We start from the raw sequence: 20,592 nt of genomic DNA on the forward strand, positions 1-20,592 counted from the left end.
GATTGATTGATTAGTGGGGTTATAATACAGGATAATAGCAGATAAAAAGATTTGAAGATTATATACAGCTATAGTTGAGAAGTGTGTGTATGTGGTGTTGGATCCGTTGATGTGTGTGTGTGAGAACAGTCCACATGTTATTGTTGTGTGTAGTGTGTGTGTGTTTGGGGCAACATTATGTAGCAACATCAGAGACACAAAAAAGAAAATTATATATCTGTATATATTTATAGTATAAAGCATATTTATGCTTTTAGCAGATGCTTTTATCCAAACAGACTTACAAAGTAGACACAGTTACAGTAGTAACTGTGTGTTGTGTTGTGAAGTAGCTACAGTTATCATCAATATGACAATAAGTTCTCAAGAGGAAAATCCCTAGTCAAGTAAAGCATAAAGCACAAACATTGATTTACTATATATAACATTCTTTCCAAGATGAACCTGACATTTACCCATTTTTTGATGACAGGAGAGCCAGGAAAACCTGGCTATGGTCAGGATGGTCAGGACGGGCAGAGGGGACCTCCTGGCGTTCCAGGACAGCCTGGTGTGCCTGGTCCTCCTGGTCCAGCTGGCCAGAATGGCTATTGCGACCCGTCAGCCTGCAATCTCCAGGCAGGACTCCAGCAGTCTCTGGATGTGAAGGGACCTGCAGGGAACTAAGAACCACTCTGGCAGAGACACAAAGACTGCTGGATTATCTCCCAGAGAAAACAGAATTTGTCACAGTCTCCTCCCAGGGGCCTTCGTTGACGTGGTGTCTTTGATACATTAACCTCTGTGTGAGCATGTTTTCTGCCAATAACATCTCCATCAAACAATTCATCATCTTTGAGTTAAGGAAAAAGGGATTATTCTATTGTTCTTTTCTGGATGAGAGGTGTTTTAATTCATCCAGAACGATGCTCACATCTCTGAATGAAACGATCAGAAACTATTGCCATAGCCCACTTTTCTTTTATCCCATACTCTTTTAAAGCTCCCCATTTGAATTATTTTCTTTATCCTTCTCACAAAAATAGCACACAGAATTCCCCTAATGCCAAACAAAGCTTTATTTTCTGGTACCCTGTTTCCCCAAGCCAAGGGACAACCAAAAGCAAACCTGCTGAAGCCCAAATGTCTGGATCTACATTCCCTCACATCTGACTGCTCTGTAAGCAAATAAAACAGAGAGGATGAAAATATAATTGCCGACTTTTTGTAAATCTGTAAATTATGTATGAAACCTGGTTAATTATATTTCCTACGAAAACAACTCCAGATGTGAGATTTTGCTTCATTGTACAGAAAACAACAGGATGCAGCTGTTCATGAAAGAGAAAACCTTTTACAAGTGAGAAACATTTGCAATGTTATAAGAAATAAATAAAATAAGAAATTAAGTTTTTAATTGAGGTGGCCCACCGATATTTATTTCTTTATAGGAATCTCAATATATATTTAAAATAAACTAAATTTTAATTACAAGTTCCTGGAATGATCATAAATGTGTTGTTGACAATATTTTTATTTTAAGGCAAAGAAATTATGCTTTACTTAAAGCTGGCTTTATTACATTCTACAGAATCTCCATCAATCTATAGACCTACTTCACAAAGATCATTTTAAGTTTAGGAAGAACAGCTTTGGTTTGATGTTTTATCTACCGTACTCTACTCCAGTTTCCTCCAGTTTCATCTAAATAAGTTTAATTTAGGCTTCTGAATTTAATGCAGCACTAAACGAGTGTGTGTCCATTGTAATTTATGTTATTTGTCTGAGTTCTTGTGGGTTTTTTGTTGACAATAACCCTCGCCTAAAGCTGTGAGCTATACAGCGAGATGTTTTCCCATTCCACATTGATATCAGTTATATTATTTCATGGCTTTATGCTTTCAGTTGACTTCATACAATAGATGTGAGCAAGAATCCAGTCTTAAGGAGGATATATCCTTATTTACTGATCCTTCAAATATGCTTTATTGTTTCTTTACGAAAAACTCCAGCTGTACCAGCAGCAGTGATAGACGGATAGAAGCAGGCAGGTTCACACAAAGGTAACAATATAAAACCAGAAAACAGGATTATTAGACTACCCAGTGACTGATTTAAAACAGTGTACCATCACTGGAAATAGCATGCTTGGATTTGGAAGACATGCGTAACAGAGTATTGTAACTTTCCTTGAGCACCACGGTACATAGAAGTATAGACTATTTCACTACCAGGTCCTTGGATGTTTGCAGGGGACAAGTTTAAAGAGGAAATCCACCACCGGCTGTTTGGTTTTCTCAAAGCTGATTTGGAGATAGATCCACAGAGTCCTGTTTCCACTTTCTGAACAACAGTGCAACAGCTAGGGGAAAGACTTTACCCACAGTGGAGTTGAAACAGTCCACAAAAGCTTCTTCACTATCCCACAGCAGGTTCTTCATATGCATGGGCTTTATATACAGATGAGGTCATGAATGGTGATGAACTGTACTGTATGCCCTCTTGGTGTTGGCAGATATTCAGTTCAATTCAGTTTATTTATATAGTGCCAATTCACAACACGTCACCTCAAGGCACTTTACAGTTCACCAGATCATAAAGTCAAATGTATACAACATTTTCTATCTAAGGAAAACCAGTTGATTGCATCGACTCATTGACTCGAAGGCAATCCCTCACACTAAGCATGATTGTAGCGACAGTGGAAAGAAAAAACTCCCTTTTAATGGGAAGAAACCTCCAGCAGAACCAGGCTCAGTGTGAGCTGCCATCTGCCGAGGCCGACTGGAGTTCAAGGAGACAGAAGCAGAGATACAAAAAGCAACTGTAAAAGGCGACCCCCGTCCAGGAAACACACAGCCAGGCAGACGAGCTCTGATCCAACCCCCATGTCAGAGGATGAAGAGAGCACATCCAACCAGTCGCAGTCAGAGAAATGAGACTACACTGGAAAAACAGGCTGATCTCCAAAATTTATAAACAAATATGTTGATGGCAGCAGCACAGCTGATATTTCTCTCCAGGGTGCTGTCACAGCCAAACAGGACAAGATGAGGCGAAGCTACTATGAGAAAAACCAGAGAGAGAAGAACGTTAGAGATTGAACTTATAGATTCTGCAGAGTGGGGGAATAGAGATAGAATGAAGCAGAATGATGAAATGAAAGTATCTATTCCCTCCAGAAGTCTAAGCCTATAGCAGCATAACCATAGAGATAGCTCAGGATAACCTGAGCCACTCTTAACTATAAGCTTTATCAAAACAGAAGGTCAATGTTCTATGAAAAATTCAGCTCAGCTTAAGCTGTTTTGTTTTATTCCCTTTGGTTTAAATGGTTCTTTCCTTTATATAAAGGTTTTCAGGTATTTTATTAATGTGGGGTCGAACGTATTTCCAAGTGACTGACGGTTTTTGTTCTTCAGCTGTTTTCTTCCAAATGGTCTTTGCAGTAAAAATGCATACTGGAACTTTTATTTCCTGTGTTACACATATATATTTACCATAAATCCATTAATAGGGTATTTTTTTAATAAATAAAAAAAAATAAAAGAAAAATCAACTTAATGGTAACTGAAGGGGGATTGTGGAGGGTTCCATTACAGTTAAATTGTTCGACATATATGGTAATATTCCTGCTTTTAGTGGCTGAAACTCCAAGTGAGCTTTTTTGTTAAAATTGCTTACTTGGTTTAAAATTCAGTAGGAAAGCGATTTATATACTTTCATTGTTTCAAGAGTTTTAGATTTTTATTCCCCTTAAAATAGGTATCTTATTGCAATACGTATATGCTGTCAATAGTATGACAGTTTTAAATTGTATTGTTGATGTAGAGTTATGCAGTGTTGAAATAAGCTTTGGAGAAATGTCTGTATCTAAAATAATGCAAAGTAGGGTAGATAATATTATCAAATATATCACATACATTTACTTAATATACAAAACAGCAAAACCCTAGGCAAATTTAAAATGTAAGGAAACCACAGAAGAAGACTTACTGAAGAGCCCAAAATGCCTAAACGTAGGGAACAAAAGCATATTAATAAAAAATGTTGTCTGTAGTGCAGAAAATAAAACCCATCATAAGAAATAAAGCACTTGAGAACATTTATTGCACACAGAAAGGCAGATGGCATTAAAAGGAGTAAATAAAAGATCCTGAAAAGTAAGGAGTAATACAACCTCTGATGCCTGGTAACCACAACAACTTTTTTTTTTTTGTCAGGGACCAAAAATCATATTAACATAATTACAATAAAGGTTTCTTGCATAAACACATCAGGTTTTACTCATTTTTCCAAGGCAACAATTCAGCATTTTATCCTGAATATGTAGATATGCGGCAAACCAAGAATGAGGTAGTTATTCAACCAAACAAAAACTTCCCCCAAAAAAACAAAAACCCAAACGTTAAAGTCACCCAGCATGACAAGAGCTTATGCAGGACTAAAGAGACGTTTCTGTGAAAGCAGCTGGAAGGCGCTTTTAATCTTGAGGGTCCTTGCTGTGAGGCTGATCCATATTTCCCCTCATTACAAGCTCACAAGATTAGATTACACGTGGCAACTGGATCAGCTTACATTACTGTGTCTGACCAGAAATAATGTAATGCCTGGACAGGTTTGCTTCATTGTCTTGAGTGAATTTTACGTTTACTAACAAGTTTTTGTTTAAATACATTTTTAGAGCAAGCCTCCCCTTTGATTTCGCCTCATCAGATGTTTTTCACTTCAATTAAATTGAGCCTATCTTGGAGTGATGGATAATAGCTTGAATTTGTAGACAAGTGAGCTGTGACATTAACATCCTCTCCTCTTATCACACTGTTTGGATAAATGAAAGTAGCAAATTGGTGCATATTAATAACAATTCAGGCTAAATCTAATAGTCAGTAGGAGTTGCTCTCTGCAGCACAGCAGAAAAAAAACGAAACATTTAGATGACATTAATCTGTTGCCGCTGTCTGATCTGAATCTCATCAAGATCAGTATAATTGTCTCTGGTGGGAGCCCATAGATTCATATGGAAATTATAAAGATGAAAGGGCAGAATAGGTGGAGGAGAAGGAAATTCAAGTGCCCAATAAGCAAAAGGTAGTTATCCCTTATAGATTAAAAGGATGAGGGAATCCAAATATGTCCAGCAGGGGGCTCCTTCTGATCACAAATAAAGTCAGCTACATACGTTGATTTCTAAAATTAGACTCTCACACACTGATATAACCAACCTGGCATCATGAAAAAATAATTGTTCTGCAGCATTTGAGTAATCTGTGATTATATAAGGAAAGCACAATGCCTACGATTTTTGACTTGAAAAAGACAAAGCAAACAGAAAATGAATCAGAGAGATGTAAACCACAGTTGGAACAAACAATGACCATGTTAAAAATGAGTAGCTAAACAAAAACATTCAGACCTTTAGATCAAACCTGTAATTAAATAAAGCAGAAAATAAAAGATTACTTATAGCAGTTTTACCATCTACTACTTACTTGTAAATGTTGCATATTGGCTATATAATTGTTTTAGGTAAAACAAGCAAAGTAGTGACCTAAATCTTTGTTAATGGGATACAAATTAAATAAGGGGTCAAATGAAAAAGGGTTTTTGCAGATAATCAAAACAGTTTCCATTAATTAGCGTTGCATTTTCGTGTACCATTAACTTCATGAAGAAATTAAAAAAAGAGTCGTAAGCATTCAAATTAATATAAATACATCAAGCTGAAAAGCATCAAAGCTGCCAAAGGCCAGAGAATTCAGAGTGACACACAGTGCTGGTTAGTAACTGGGAAACCTGGATGTGGAGTATGAAGCAGCTCAGACAGTTCAAGTACATTTAAAACTAAAACATTTAATTCAAACCAAACCCCAGAAAAAAAAAAAAAGTCTGTTAGCTTTGGTGTGGTAGTCCGATTTCCTTTGTGAGGATGACATGTGGAAAAATGCACACAAGTCAGAGAAATCATCATTCATGACACCATGTAAACAGCATATATGTTAAAAATATACTCAGATGCATCCATTTCTTTATATTTTGCAGAAACTATAATTAACAACCTTGGTTTGTTATTACAGTGACAGCCAGCTTTGTTAAGTTATGTAGTCAGGTCCCTTTTTAAGCTCCATCAGAATTAGGAGAAATAAAAAAAAAAGCTAAACAAATGTATATACAGAAAAAAAAGGTAAATTAAATTATGTTACATTCATTAGAAATATTTATTATTTTAAAATACATTCTTTTCTGAAAGAGGAATCAGAGCTAAGATGGATTATTGGGAGATTTTGTCTTTAAAAAAATAAAAGAATCCTTAGCAAGGCTGGGGGCTATCTGCTAATCAAAACACCTGTTTCAGTTGAGTTCTACAAATTAAACAACCCTGAGCAAATATAGCCAGTTATTGTTGTTAAGTTTTTTTTCCTACAGACACAAGTTCTGTTTTTGTGAAAGGATCCTGATAAGCTGCAGGCTGTATTCATCCACCTGAGCAGCTGCAGCCCATCAGTCCACTATAAGTCTGCCAACAATGGAGTAATCTTCTGGATTTTGTTTCATGCTGGGATTTTTCCACCAGCATCAACAACAGTACATTTTTATTTTAAGTCTTTATAAAATTTATTGGCAGACTCGTGACCTGCTGATCGGTTGCAGCGATACAGCTGGCAGGCAGCTCTCATCGATGCAACATCAGCGTAAGGACATTGAAGATGTTTGGCTATGAAAACTGACATCATAGCTTCTTTTCTTGTGAAAAGTGAGACTGCTTATTTTCTGCCAATTTTCAATGGCATTGCAGGAATACAAACATTTTTCAGCTGTGTGATGTCAGGGAAACTACTCTGGATGTTTTTAAATTGATATTTTGTCTCTGTTTTGAACAAAACAAAGAAAGAAAAATCCTGCCTTTACACTGTCTCTGAGATTCCAATTCAGAACACTGATGCCTTTACTGGGCCAGCAGGTGGGGAGAATGTAGATAATATCTAGAATAAAGAAGATTAACATTCTCCAAAACATTTGCAGCTCATATTTCTAGTTTTGAAACTTATCTCTCAGTAGTTTTTTTTTTTAATGGCATTTGAATTTTAATGAAAAAGAAAATCATGACTAAAAAAAGAAATTTGCTGCTGTTGTGGTCTTAAGCAGAACGTGGGACTGTTCAAACTGGGTCTGTGTGTTATGGTTTTCACTAATCTTTGTTTAGCCAGTCAAATACATCAGATACAGACAGGACCTTCTTACACTTTAGGATCTTTTTAAAAGAAGCTACAATTTTCATACCAAAAAAAGTCCTTGTAATATAGTCGTTATATTGTGTAAAGTGGCTCATAAAGCTACAGTCTTAAAGGTATAGTGGAGAATGTTCTTTTTCTAGGTGGATCATCTAAATAAGTGGTCCTCCTAATAATTGTTACACCGATACTGATACCAGTATTGAACAGGGCCCAGTTACTGCACTACCACCAATCGTATCGGTATCAGCGAGTACCAACAAATAGAGCACTGATACCATTTTGAAAGCCAAAAGTTTATTCAACTATTGTCACCCCTTCCAGGTAGGCAATAAAAAGTTCTACTGGATTCACTTTGTATTAGTCATTTTCCTGCTTCACAAAGGTAGGCAGCAGCTTGACGAAGCCATGATGGCAATTATTGTACATGCCAGTAGTATGCAGTTCTTCAGATATACACACACATATCAATTTCAAACAGATGGTATGGTATCGGTTTCGGCCGCTACTGCACAGACAGGTATTGGGGCCAAAAAATTGTATTGGCGCACCACTACTAATTGCCAATCATTCTGGTGATTCTGACTTAGTGAAATCCTCCACTATACCTTCAACTACTCTGAGGGTTTACTTAATTTTACAACCAACCAATGGAGATATGAAATCCTTCTACAATAGCTTAAAGATTTCAAAAACCCCTAATAATTTATTCATATAATAAACTGAGCTATTCCTTAATTATTTACCCATAGAAAACTAAATAAAAAATGGCAGTCAGGATGTTTATAAGTAAAAAAAAATAAGAAACACAAAATGCTTTGGCAATCTAATAAGTGCTCAGTACTGATGCGTGAGTTACATTATAGAAAATGGGAAGACAGTTGAACAAGAACGTCTCACGTCATCATCGAAAGTAAACAGAAACATCAAAACTTAATAGCACCTACATATTTGTTACTTAATGTCCTCATAATATAACTAAATAAAAGGACATTTTTCATGCTACATTCTTAGCTGACTAGTTCCATCTTTTAAATACATTCTTAAGGAGCACACTTTAAATAAATAATTTCCAAATCAGATGCACCGGCTGCACTTTGGTTACATAAGTTATTGTATGAACACCTGCATGAAATATAAGTATGCTCACTTAGTTTATTTCTATCGCTCTCATTTTTACACAAACAGAGCTAAACATGAGATGGACCTACAGCCAGCTTATCTGAGTAATAACAGAGTGCGTCAACAATCCTGTTAAAAAGGCAAACAAATAATTCTTGAGGTCAATCCAACAACGATGAACCTGACGAAACAAAGTTATTCCGACGTCTTAAAACAAAACAGTAAGTCAATAAGGAATGCATTGCATCACAATAGGAGTTTGAAAGACAAGGGAAAATACATCAAATAAAGCACTGCAGATGGTTTTCAGCTGCATTCAAAACAAAACAAAACAGCAAACCCAGAATAAAAAGAACAAAGCCCACAGCACCCAAATGCTATTGTGAAGTGAACAACAGAAGAGGTCAATTTTGAGTCTGGTCGATAAAGCAGAGGTGAAGAAGCTGTCAGACACAGCAAGGTCATCCTGTTCTTTTTTTTTTTGGCCTCTGGCCACAGCTTAGAAATTCTGGATGACAACCACCCGTGTAGCGGACCAAACGCCATGGCACTCTGCTCTCTGCTTACAAGGGAGGAAGAATGCAGTCGTTGGGGTCACATGTCCCAGGAGGTCCACGAGGGCCCGGAGAGCCAGGAGGGCCTCTTGAGGTGATCCCAGGTGGGCCTTCAGAAAGAGTGGAGTTAATTAGTGAAATAGGCTGCACAGTTTCCTTCACACAACAGTACCTACCTAACCCCATGGAAAAACCAAAGCCAGAAGGACATTGCTCCATCTGGCAAGCTGTAAGCAGAGCATTTCTAAGGATTTAATTGTGCAGTAAGAGGGCATAAATCCATAAAGCACTTGACAGGCAAGGTCTCAGCTCGCCCCCAACATGCCACAAATACAGATCAGGTGCTTCTGAAAAAGCAACTAAATATCAGGAAAACTGACTTAGCCTCCAAGTCACAAAGACAAGTATGATTTTATGTCATTGTCACATGTCTTTACAGCGTCAGACTTAGGAGGATGAGGACCCCTGGACTTAGGCCACTTTTGGTTCTATTTCAGGGGCTTGAACCAATAGGACACAAACCGATTTCATTAATGCAGATTATAGTAAATTATAGTTTACTATATTACCCCCCCCAGTAAGTATCAGTATTTTTTATATTCATAGCAAAAAACTTAATAATAGTAAGCCACTTCTCCTGCTATGAGCCTTAGGGTAACAGAATATTTCATAGGTGCAAAAACCTACATTAATTCAATATAAACAGTATTTAATCTGACCAAGAAGTCAAGATCCAATAACTTCCCAAATTGATAATACATCCCTCTGTTTACACAGTAAAGACAAAACACTATAGAACTAGATTTTAATTATAGGATAATAATTTTGTTTCTAGCTTTTGGAAAGCATTTTAATTAAGTCGTTAATAACCACAAAAAAGACAATAAGAATTTTTGTTATGAGGAAATGAATGAAAAAGAAAAGGAGGGGTAGAAGGAAAATAAAGGGACAGCAAAAGGATCCAAGGACAGAAGGAGGGATCAAATAAAGATGAAACAAAGCTGTAGAAACAGAAGAAATAGAAATGGGAAGGAAGAAAATAAGTAAAGCAGGATGAAAGCAAGGAATGAAGGCTAGAAAGACGACCCGAATATCTAACCGAAGAAGGACTGAGGCAAAAAAAGATAAAATAGTGGAAGTGACAAACATATAAAAGAAACAAATGAAGGATGAAAGAAGAAGAGCAACAAAAAAGAACTGAATGATAGAAAAATGAACAAACAAGGAAAAAGAAATGGAAAGAATAATCCAAAGAACAAATGAAGAAAGGGAGGAATTATAGAGGGAACCATAGAAACAAAATAAACTCTGAAAGGAACAAAGGAAGCCTGCATGGATGAAAGAAAAGACTGCAGGACAATAAAAGTAGCGTGATATTTAACTGCAATGAAAGCTCCTGGGTTATCAAGAATAAACATGGAATCGATTTCATTAGTCATAGGGTATTGGACTGTCTCTTGGTATTTGGAAAGACCTGTTCTTAAATGACTCAGATCAATACGGGAATGAAAAAAGACCCTGATTGGCACATAGTAAGTGTCAATATCTTATATTGTTTGTTATATTGTATGTTCACATAACTGTTGAGGTTTGGTATTGAATCAAATAATTAGTCTAAATCATTCAGATGCAGCGCATATACAGTATGTTAAACCTTTTATGTAAAAAACAAAAAACTTGACTTGGGGGCAATCAAACAATGACTGCATTGTATGATAAGCATGGTTAGTGTAATTTAAAATGTACTTTTTTATATTTTTAAAGTGAGGTAAGTGTAATGTTTGGGAATGTACTGGTAAAACATTCTGTTCAAAAGTGATTTTGCAGATGTTCACCAGATCTGTTTTAGACACGTATTAATACTGAAGGATATCTCAATTACAATAAATGAATTCCTCAGCTGCTCTAATGAGAATGAAAAGGAGAACAAATGTTTCTCTGCACTCTTATGCACCGAGGTGATTATGGCATCTGGGACATTATCTCATCTCGAACAGCTTGTTGAAGCCGCAGAACAGACGACTTCTCATTTACGGTCGCCACTGTTTATATTCTGGTCATCAAACACAGTGGCCGGCATTAACACTGTCTTTTAAAAAGATCTCGATAAGCCCATAAAAAAAAAAAATCCTCGGCTTCGGTCGTCCCAGAAGACTGTCCATTACATCACTCAGAGCAGAGACAGCCCAACAAAGGCTGCTCACTTCGAACAAAGAGACCTGCTTGGCCTTTACTGCACTGTGATAACACAGCTTGCCCCTTCCATCACTGCCATAGCTGTCTGCTGCTTAACTCCTCAAACAAACAAAGTGCCTTGGTAACTGTTAACACAGACTGTAAGAGGACGGAGGTGTTTGTTGGGTTTGTGTGCTCAGGGGATGTTAACACTAATAATGAGTAAGTACAGACAAGTGTTTTACTTTTAGATGTAAGGTAAAGAAAAAAACAAAACACTGAGATGGATCATCTAGTAGTGCTAAATAAAGTCTCATGCATTGTAATTGTTTTTGCTCCAGTGTCAACCTTTCTACTTGAGAAGCACTGATATTGCAGCCTAACACAAGCAGCTTTAGTTCTCAAAGTAAATCTCCAGTAAGTAACTTATTCCTGTCTTTGGACTCTGAGGAGAACCAGCTCTATAAAGATGCCAAGGATCCCGGAAAGCTTTCATCATGAAGAAATGTTGGCTAGAAGATAGAAACTTCTCCTGTAGGCTACAGGGGAACTTGTAAATCTAAAGGTGTGGAGAAAAAAAAAAAAAAAACAGGCACTCCAAGAAACCTGTGGACCTGCATTCATATCAGTCGGTTTGAAGAACTTTCTGATTTTTTACCAAGATCTAGCTACGGCTTACGTCTAACCCCCACCAGTTATGCCGCAGGTGCTTCCCATAACCGAGCACCTCTAGAGATGATTTCTTTCAACAGCTGTGATTTATCCTCTCCAGCAGAGCTGCAGCCAACTTTCCTTTCCCCCTGCACACACATTATGCACAGATTGCATGAGTGACTTCAAGTTCAGTGATAAAGTCCTGCTGTCACAGGCTTGAAGTAAGAGAAGTAATCCCACTTCTCAAACCAGCGGGGGAGATGTGCCAACATCCTGGATTGGTCTTTTTTGCTTGGGAAGATAGAAAGGTAGGATTTTAGGTTTCAGATGCCATTTTCCATTACTACAGAGTTTTCTCTTCCCTGGGGGTGGGGATTTTTTCTTTTGTTAAAGCAGCATGAGGGTTTAACAAACAAAATGCTGTCTGAGTGCTGCATTTTTTGCCATCAAGATGAATTTAGCATTTGATGACCAAGAAAACAGTAAAGGTGTGACTTTTGACAGAAGTCTAATACACTTAGTTTCTTTCAACAGAAGAGAAACTGTAGGAAAAAGTGAAAGTGGAGGAGAAATAGTTGTCAATGCAACTTCTGGTCATTCTGACCTAAAAGGTGCAGCTTAGAAAAATGCTCTTCACATTTCTTTTTACTTACTTTAGTGCTTAAATTACCATAATATAGCGGTTGGGGTAACATCAGAACTCAAAGCTTGAAAGAAAAGTTAAATAGCATGATTTACATTCCAACATTTATTATTTATAAGGTTTGATGATGGTTTGGCTGAGTAAAACTTTACAAATGGCTGTTTTTGTCTTTCATATAAAACCATGATGTAGCTAATGGTGCATTTGGTTACTTATAGTACTAGCTTATCCCATTGCAGTGCATAATGTTGGGCGTATGGAAAAGTCGAATTCTAAATTGCGTAGGCTCAATAATGATAAATGATCACATTAAGGGTCATCATCTCCTCTCTGGTTAAAGCAGTGTACAATGTTTGTTTGCAAAACAGCTTAAAGTTTAGTCTTCTTCTGTAACATTTTTACTTTGTGGCAGCATTCAAAGAAAGGAGGATATTTTGTTTTCCTCTTTGAACATCGTTTCAAGATATTCCATGGTACTTTTTTATGATACTGCATGCTTCCTTTGGCTAAACCAATAGTTATTTAATAGGATTTAATCTTGAATATTGACATTAATTTGAGAAGGTTTCATTTGTGCTCTGTGAACTATTTCTATGTTTAAACGGCCATTAAATGGTCTGGATTATTTGCCTTCTAGGAGACAATTCCTCATCAGTTTCCCAGCAGAGCCAGCCAAAAATGACTTCAAAATCTAATTTATGTATCGTAATATGTATAGAATGTTTTTATTATTATTTTTTTTTTATTATATCGGGATATATAAAGTCATATTCAATGAGGCAGTAGGCAGAAAATAGCAATTAACACAATTAACAAACATAAAAGGTTTGAAAACAACAGTGTGTGTTACAGACTGTATAATGTGCTTCACTTGAATTGAAAATACGAGTTAAGAAACATGTGAAGCTAAGCTAACAAGCTAAACTAACACTATTTAAAGCTTATACTATCTAATGCTAGCCTGTTATAATAGTACTTGTACCCTTTAACTGATTTAATAGTTCAAGATATTAGTTACCAAAACATGCTGGGACAAGTAACACATCCCCTAACCAAACGGTCCAAAATTTCAGTCCAACTCAGCTGCAAGCAAGCAGGCACTAAAAATATTAACTGCTCCACCTTACTGTTACTAATGGAAAGCCAAAAAACCCCCCCAAAAAGTGACCCAAAGCGATTTACTCTGACTTGGTACTAGTGAAAATAAGTGATGACATAAAACTGTTCTGCTGTTGACACCAACTGGATGATTTTCTCTATACACTTCGACATTTACAAACATCTTTCTGTGATCTTAGGGAGTCCATAATTCAAAGAGTACCTTAAAGCAATCCATTCTTTCACAAATGCATGCTAAAGCAGCATGGTTGGTATTGAACACCTAAAATCTAGGCATTGGATGGGTAAGCCAAGACATTTGGCAATGGATCATGCTTTGCAGTGGGTGAGTGTTTTCCTGCATAATATTCCTATTTTACCTGTTTACAGTCAGTAATAAATGGTGTTGTATAAAAACTGGCCAATGCCAGAATGCCACTCTTGCTGCAGTTCTCAAGCACTGAGTGTGTTTTCCTTCCTTATCATCTTGTTCACTGTATGTAGGAGCATCAACATCCTTCTTGTCACAGTTGTAGTGTTTTTTTTTTTTTTTTTCACACAAATAGTTAAGACTTACTAAAATATATGAGGTTCCTGGACAAGTTTGCAGAGTACTGTTATAAATTTTATCTTTTAAATGAATATGCTTTTATTTTTGTTTTCTCACCTGGTGGCCCTGTGGGTCCTGGATCTCCTGGTAAACCGAAGCCAAGCTGTCCTCGCTCTCCTTTCTGACCTCTGTATCCTGAGGGCACAGAGAAGTACCATTATGTGAGCCAATACGTAAGAGTAACTGAGTGGTGTCCTGTGTATAGAGTGCAAAGTACAGTTAGCCAAATTCAAACCAATGCCACAATTTGTTAAAGTGTCCACATGGCAACACATTTTTGCAACCTTTATATCTGCCAAAGAAGAAAGACATCTTTATATTTTTATCTGTGCTTTCAGTACAAAATGTTTGGCCCTCTTTTTCTAAGGGTTATTAGTTTAGTCTGTAGACGCTTACAGCTCAGAGCTCCAAAATATTTGATATTTTAAAATATTAAAAGATGTGCTCACATATTGTCAACACAAGAATCATCAAACAATCGATCTACAGGTTACTTAAAAGGTGTAATGGACAAGGAAAGGAAAATCTTTCAAGACTCTCAGCAGAAAGTAAGGATTAGTTCAACAAGGCGTCAGATATGTAGGTCACCTCAGGCATTTAAACTCATGAGACAAGTGGGTGAATAAAAACAGACAAACCAAAACACACACACACACAAAATGTTATGGTTGCTGATGAAAATATTAGCCATGGTTCTTCTATGTTATGTTTATGTTTTTTTTTTTTAATTGGTAAAATTGATGAAGATAACGAATAAAACAATTCATTAAAAGCATAGCAGCTTGAAAAACTTTAAGTTGCATACATTTATTCAGTGGAAAAAAGTAGAAAAAACGATTTTAGCTAAAGCTGCAGCATAGTCAGCAAAGTCAGAGCAATAATTACATTGATGAACCAAGTTGAACTCGCTGCTATGAACGCTGAGCCGCATGGTACAGGACGAAGAAAACTACAAAAAAAACTGTCCAAAGCACAAGAATAGCTTATATTTCCTTTTTTGATTATGAAATTTCATTAAATTAATGATTTTTGTTGATTTATATTTAAAAAAGAGACTGCAAACAATGTAAAACATAGAAATGAAATGTTCGCGAATGTTAAAAATGTACAATTAGGAAATGGACCACACAACAGGCCAAGCTAACTGCAACACTCTTAGGTGTAGATGATGTTACGTTAAGAAAAAAAAACGCAAAACAGCCTCAGTAATGTATTTAAAAACAGGTCTGGATAATCATAAGAGATACAGCAGCTAGATCGCATGACTTTGATAAATAACTAAATTAGGGCTGGATCAATCGTGATTAATTGATTGTTGAAATAATTGTCAAATAATTTAGTGAGCTATTAGCCCTAAAACGTGCCTTTTGCTGACACATCAACACAAATAGAGCAGGAATTATATTAAATTGTAAAAAAAAGTATTTTGCATTAAAGTAAAAAAAAAAACATTTTCATCTGTAAATTTGCTCTATCCAGACCTCCATAATTGGAAACATTTTAGCTTCACCTTGTTTAATTTCATTAAAACAATCCTCTTGGCTATCCAATTATTAATTGATTAATTGAAAAATAATCGAATGATTAATCGATTTGCAAAATAAACTAAACTAAATTTAACATATTACAGCAATAATGCTTCCGTCTTTGATTTTGAGCTTTTTGGCTTTTTTTGTTGAGAAAAAAATTTAAATAGGAAATGCTGACAGGCTTTCAGGAAAGTTATTTTTACGGTAAAAGCATGTATTATATTGAATGGATGTTTGATCTCCGAAGTTTAAAAAATAAATAGCAAAATAACAAAAACAAAATATATGATATAAAATAAATAAATTTATATATATATATTTGGCCGAATGTAGGTGTACAAGCTGACGTATAACTAACTGACCTGCATAAAATAATGAAAAATACCCCCACAGATTTTTAGACAGGATTTTTATTTTTTAAGAAATGTTCTAAATTTTGGGACAATATAGTCTGATAAAGAGTACGTTTATATACCTGTTTAAGCCAGAATGATTTGACATTCAAATATGACTTCCTTCCGACTTTAAGATTTCTAACACTTTAAGATTTCTAACTAAATAAATATTTTAAAACCTATACAGTACAACTGAGCTTTATTGAAACTATTTTGCAAAGAAGAGCGCCTCACAAATTCGTCAAAATGAAAAAGGATTTTTGATGTTGTTGCTGTGAAAGACTTGGTTTGGACAGCTCTCTTCCTATAACAAAATCATCATTTCACAAGTCCTTTTTTATTTACGTTTTACTAAGTGCGAATAAATGGTTTGAAAGCTGGCATTTAGATTGACATAAGGAGTTGGAAATTGCCAACAAAATTAAGGAGGCTGCATGCCTACAAAAATATAAAACAAAAATGATCTTAGTAAATAATAAAAAAATAAAAATAAAAAAACAGCCCATACATTAACAAATCAGACCAGGCAGTGTTGGTGTTTATAGCAAAATACACACAATCAACCTTTAAAAGCTTTTCTCTGCATGCAAAGCTGGTGAGTCCTTACAGCAAAGAACAGCAGCATACCAAGTAAAAAGGCAAGGGGCCAAAACAATATTTCCCCATGAGGCACTTAAAGTAATGGAGTCTCACAACCAGTGGTTGCATGGAGTGCATCAGAAACATTGACAGGAGTATCAAGCATCTTGCTGCCTGGCCCAGAGGGGAAACGCTTCAACGCTTACATGTCAGAGAAAATCTCGGAAGAAAAGGCTCATGAGTGCTCCAAAACGGAATCTAAAAGAAAGTGGGTCTATCCACACATCGCCGCAGTAATGAGACTTCTTTCAACACTCAGAGGGCCGGGGTCATTCATTCAGGCAGGAGACGTTCATGGAGAAAAGTGCACTGTACCTTAAGCAAAATGAAAAAAATTTACTGAATGGCACACAAAGCAATAAGCTTGGGTGCCAAGGCAAATTGTTGCAACCTGATGAAATCGAAAATGTCACACTGGGGCGCTTGGTCCAAAATAAATTGTTTCCAGGGCCACTAATGGACAAAATACAAAAAAAAAGTAGATATGGCCATCTAATACTGTTCCATTGTTGATTGATAAGGCTGCAGCTCTACACCTCATGTGCACCACTATAAACATCATCGACAGCAACAGCCATCAATTCATGCTAACAGCATGCCTTGATAAATAAAAGAAACAAAACAAAACTTTCTACATTAAGCCTTTCCATTAAATTAACTCAGATAAGACATCTATCTTAAAAAAAAAACAGAGTAACAGAAGGCACTGACTGATTATAAAGAAAAAAAACCATTTGTTTCAGTCAATATTAATAACTACACAGAAACTAAAATCACAAGATAAAAATGTAGGCAACTAAAAAAAGAGAAATAAAATGAAGAGTTAATTAAATATGTAATGACCTACACTTACACTGAGTTTTTCAATTGTTACTTAAAAAACAAAGAAAGAATAAAACAAAAGAAAATTATCAAGATACAGCACAAAAATACAGTAAAGGAAATGCTGCTTTTTAAGCTTGTGTATTCAAAGTCATGGTGTGACAGCTGGAGACCTCATCCCTTGTGCAATCATGCCACAAACAAGAAAAAAATGAATAAAAGAAAGACAATGATTTCAACAGGGTAATTTTTCTCCATAAACAATTCATTTTGCCACAATAGGGAAGAAGTCAAATTGGATATTCCAGAGGAGCATGGTCTCCAGCGAAGGATGACGAGAAATAATGAGGAAATATTACCACAAACTCTCTAACCAGTTGAGTGGATCCACAAGTTAACAGAGAAAAAAAAAGAAGTTTTTGGATTCTTGTTGTATTAAGAAAAATAACTTTTTTTCTTTGGTTTTTAATAAATATTTATTCCAAAGCTGCATCGTCAATAGCCTATAAAACACACTTGTAAGGCATAAAAAACAAGAAAACAGGCAAACATAATCAAAGACGTGTAATGCCTGTGGCATTAACACAGGGCAAAGATTATATTGGAGTGGTTGACTACATGAAAACAGTGGAAAACCAGATATTTAAAACACTATTTAAAAAAGACAAACATCAAACATCAGGCTGAATGTTAACTGTTTTAGCTGAGAAAGGAATACAAAATTTTTTAAATATTATTTATCATTAGTTTCTTAAATTCATAAGTTTACATACTATGCTTAAAGCATATTTTGGAGAGTCCAAATGATGATATATTTGGCATAAAAATAAAATCCCCACTAAACTTAAACAGAGCCAAACAGAGTTGATATATATGAAAACGCCTCAAACATGCTGTTTTTTTTTTTTTTTTACCAGCATCATCTGGGAATCTAAATAAATCAGCAGAAATACACAAATACAAAAAGGTGCCACATTTGTTTAAACTAACTTATGCAAGTATAAACATCATGGGAATGCCAAGCTATTGTGATGTTCAGAAAGGAGATGATATTTGTGTCTAAGGGACTATAGCGTTGGTTTGAAATGTGCATATCAGCAAAAACAAACAGGCTCGTAAAGATAGAAAGGTACTAGAAGAGGATGTCATTATCAAAAGAGAGACAAATCCTGTTCTGGCATGGGCTGAAAGGCCACTTAGTGGAGATGAAGCCATTATTTTCAAAGCAACATAAAAATCCAGGCTATAGCTTGCAATTGCATACAAAGAGAAATATCCTATTTTTGGAGACGTTGTGTTTTTATAAAACTATATTTGAAGTATTTGGCCACTCTGATTATCTGCGTAAGCCTTAGAAAACTATTGTAACTGGGAAAGATGGCAGTGGCATCATGTTTTCTATATAAACATACTCAACAAGTCAGACTATGCATTTTAATGAACCTCATTCATCAGATTTAAAGTACCGTCTGATAATAGTCTTTGCGCATGAATTAAACATAACTCCCCAAAAAATAATTTTTAAACAATCTGATGTAATATTCTAATCTCAAAGGTAATGTTTTCATTAGCTCTAAGTGGAAATCATCATAATTAACAGAAATAAGGGCTTGAAAACATGCGTGTGTGTAATTTATCTGTATAATGAGTTTCACTTAAAGATTGGAGTTACTAAAGTAAATTAACTTTACAATAATGTTCTCATTTTTTCAGTATGATTGTAGATTGTATTTGAGGAAAGAAAATTATCTGGGATTATTGAGGCAAAAGAACAAGACAGTAGGCAGGAAGTTAAAGCTTGAGCAGAAATACGTTTTATGAATAAATAATGACACTAATTAAACAACCAAATTAAAAAAAGTGCATAAGCAGGAAAAAATTAATACCGGTATTTTGGAGTGGCCATCAAAAATCCTGGAAAAGTGTGTGCAAGCAGGAGAACCTACAAAGTTGGAAAAGTTGCACAAGATTTGTCAGAGTGACTGGAGCAAAATTCCAGCACTCTTATAAAAAGCCCATGCAAGTATAATCAAACATTATGACCCAGTTTATATAGCTCAAAAACCAGTTTAACCAAATACTAAGTAGGTAAACTTATGAATATTAAGAACATTCTTAAAGATTCTGGGCAAACTCAGATTTTTCTGATATTTTTTGGCAAATCAGAATGAAAAACAATATGTCCTTTTTTTTTTATAAGTGAATGTAAATATCTGGTTTCAGCACATTCAATACATTATTCATGAATGAAACTAGCATTGTAAGTTATAGCTTTGAGTTAATGTGTAAATGGTCTTGAGCAATGTGAGGTAGATACAAAAGTTTAAAGACAAAGGCCAGTGCAACAAAGCCTTGGTGTGCACCAATACATGAAAAAGTCCTCTTTAAAAGCTATACCATAGTTCTACTGCGGGCACAATATAAATCTAAGTATGTTAAAGTGGAAAGCCTGACCAGCAAACCATTAGTGTTGTGTGAGCAGTCAGAGAGTAAGGATTAGTCTTATAATGAATGTCCACCTTCCAACCTGACTACGCTCCTTTTGTATTTCAGAAACTCTCTCTCCTTGAGTGAGGTATCAATAATGGAGCTCTTTCCTGTCCGCACTGATAACACTTTCTCTTATTCACAGCCAATTCTTCGTTTGTCTTCATATTTCCCAGAGAGCTGCAGTGCACCACACTCCTGGCCTTTTCCTCTGCTCCCCGCCCCTCAGTCTGCATTGATATATGGGTCTATGCAAGAGAAAAATACTCATGAATCCATACACAGTATAACTGTCAGCCTGACCCCATTCCAAGCAATCTACAGCAATTCAGATCAGCTCTTCTCATAACAAAAACATGCATGAGTCAGTTGTTGTTATGAGATTTAGGATGGTGCATTTTTATACGGTAGCTCTTCCTTCTTTCCAACATAGACCAGGCAAGAATACAGCTGGCTGCTCTAGATTTTACTGTATTCTTATACCGTAGCTCTTGGGCAGGATATATATACAGTGTCCTTTAAAGCATTATTATATCTTAAACCTTTACACATTTTATTATGTTAGAAATAAGAACTTCTTTGCATTTTCATATAGATAGATAGATAGATAGATAGATAGATAGATAGATAGATAGATAGATAGATAGATAGAT

General features: G+C 35.8%; 2 protein-coding genes across 3 annotated transcripts in view; one reads left to right on the top strand and one right to left on the bottom strand.

Moving 5' to 3' along the window:
* Window positions 1-1,360, top strand: part of col9a1 (collagen, type IX, alpha 1) — a 22,879-nt gene extending 21,519 nt beyond the window's left edge. Inside the window, exon 32 of the mRNA XM_015401254.1 lies at window positions 473-1,360. Within this exon, the coding sequence (XP_015256740.1) occupies window positions 473-666 (194 nt within the window). The 3' untranslated portion in view covers window positions 667-1,360. The remainder of the gene's footprint in view (window positions 1-472) is intronic.
* A 6,206-nt stretch (window positions 1,361-7,566) lies between these two features.
* LOC107102091 (collagen alpha-1(XIX) chain-like) overlaps window positions 7,567-20,592 on the bottom strand; it is a 26,851-nt gene continuing 13,825 nt past the window's right edge. The window contains exons 13-14 of one of the 2 annotated variants that reach the window (XM_015401261.1): window positions 14,125-14,202; window positions 7,567-8,997 (exon numbers count right to left, since the gene is read on the bottom strand). In XM_015401261.1, coding sequence (XP_015256747.1) covers window positions 8,897-8,997; window positions 14,125-14,202 — 179 coding nt within the window. In that variant the 3' untranslated portion in view covers window positions 7,567-8,896. Of the gene's footprint in view, window positions 8,998-14,124; window positions 14,203-18,312; window positions 20,188-20,592 lie in introns of those variants that run through there. The other variant, XM_015401263.1, reaches the window with a different exon arrangement.

The sequence above is a fragment of the Cyprinodon variegatus genome, unplaced genomic scaffold (assembly GCF_000732505.1).
Source record: "Cyprinodon variegatus isolate N-32 unplaced genomic scaffold, C_variegatus-1.0 Scaffold1199, whole genome shotgun sequence".
Lineage (NCBI taxonomy): Eukaryota > Metazoa > Chordata > Actinopteri > Cyprinodontiformes > Cyprinodontidae > Cyprinodon > Cyprinodon variegatus.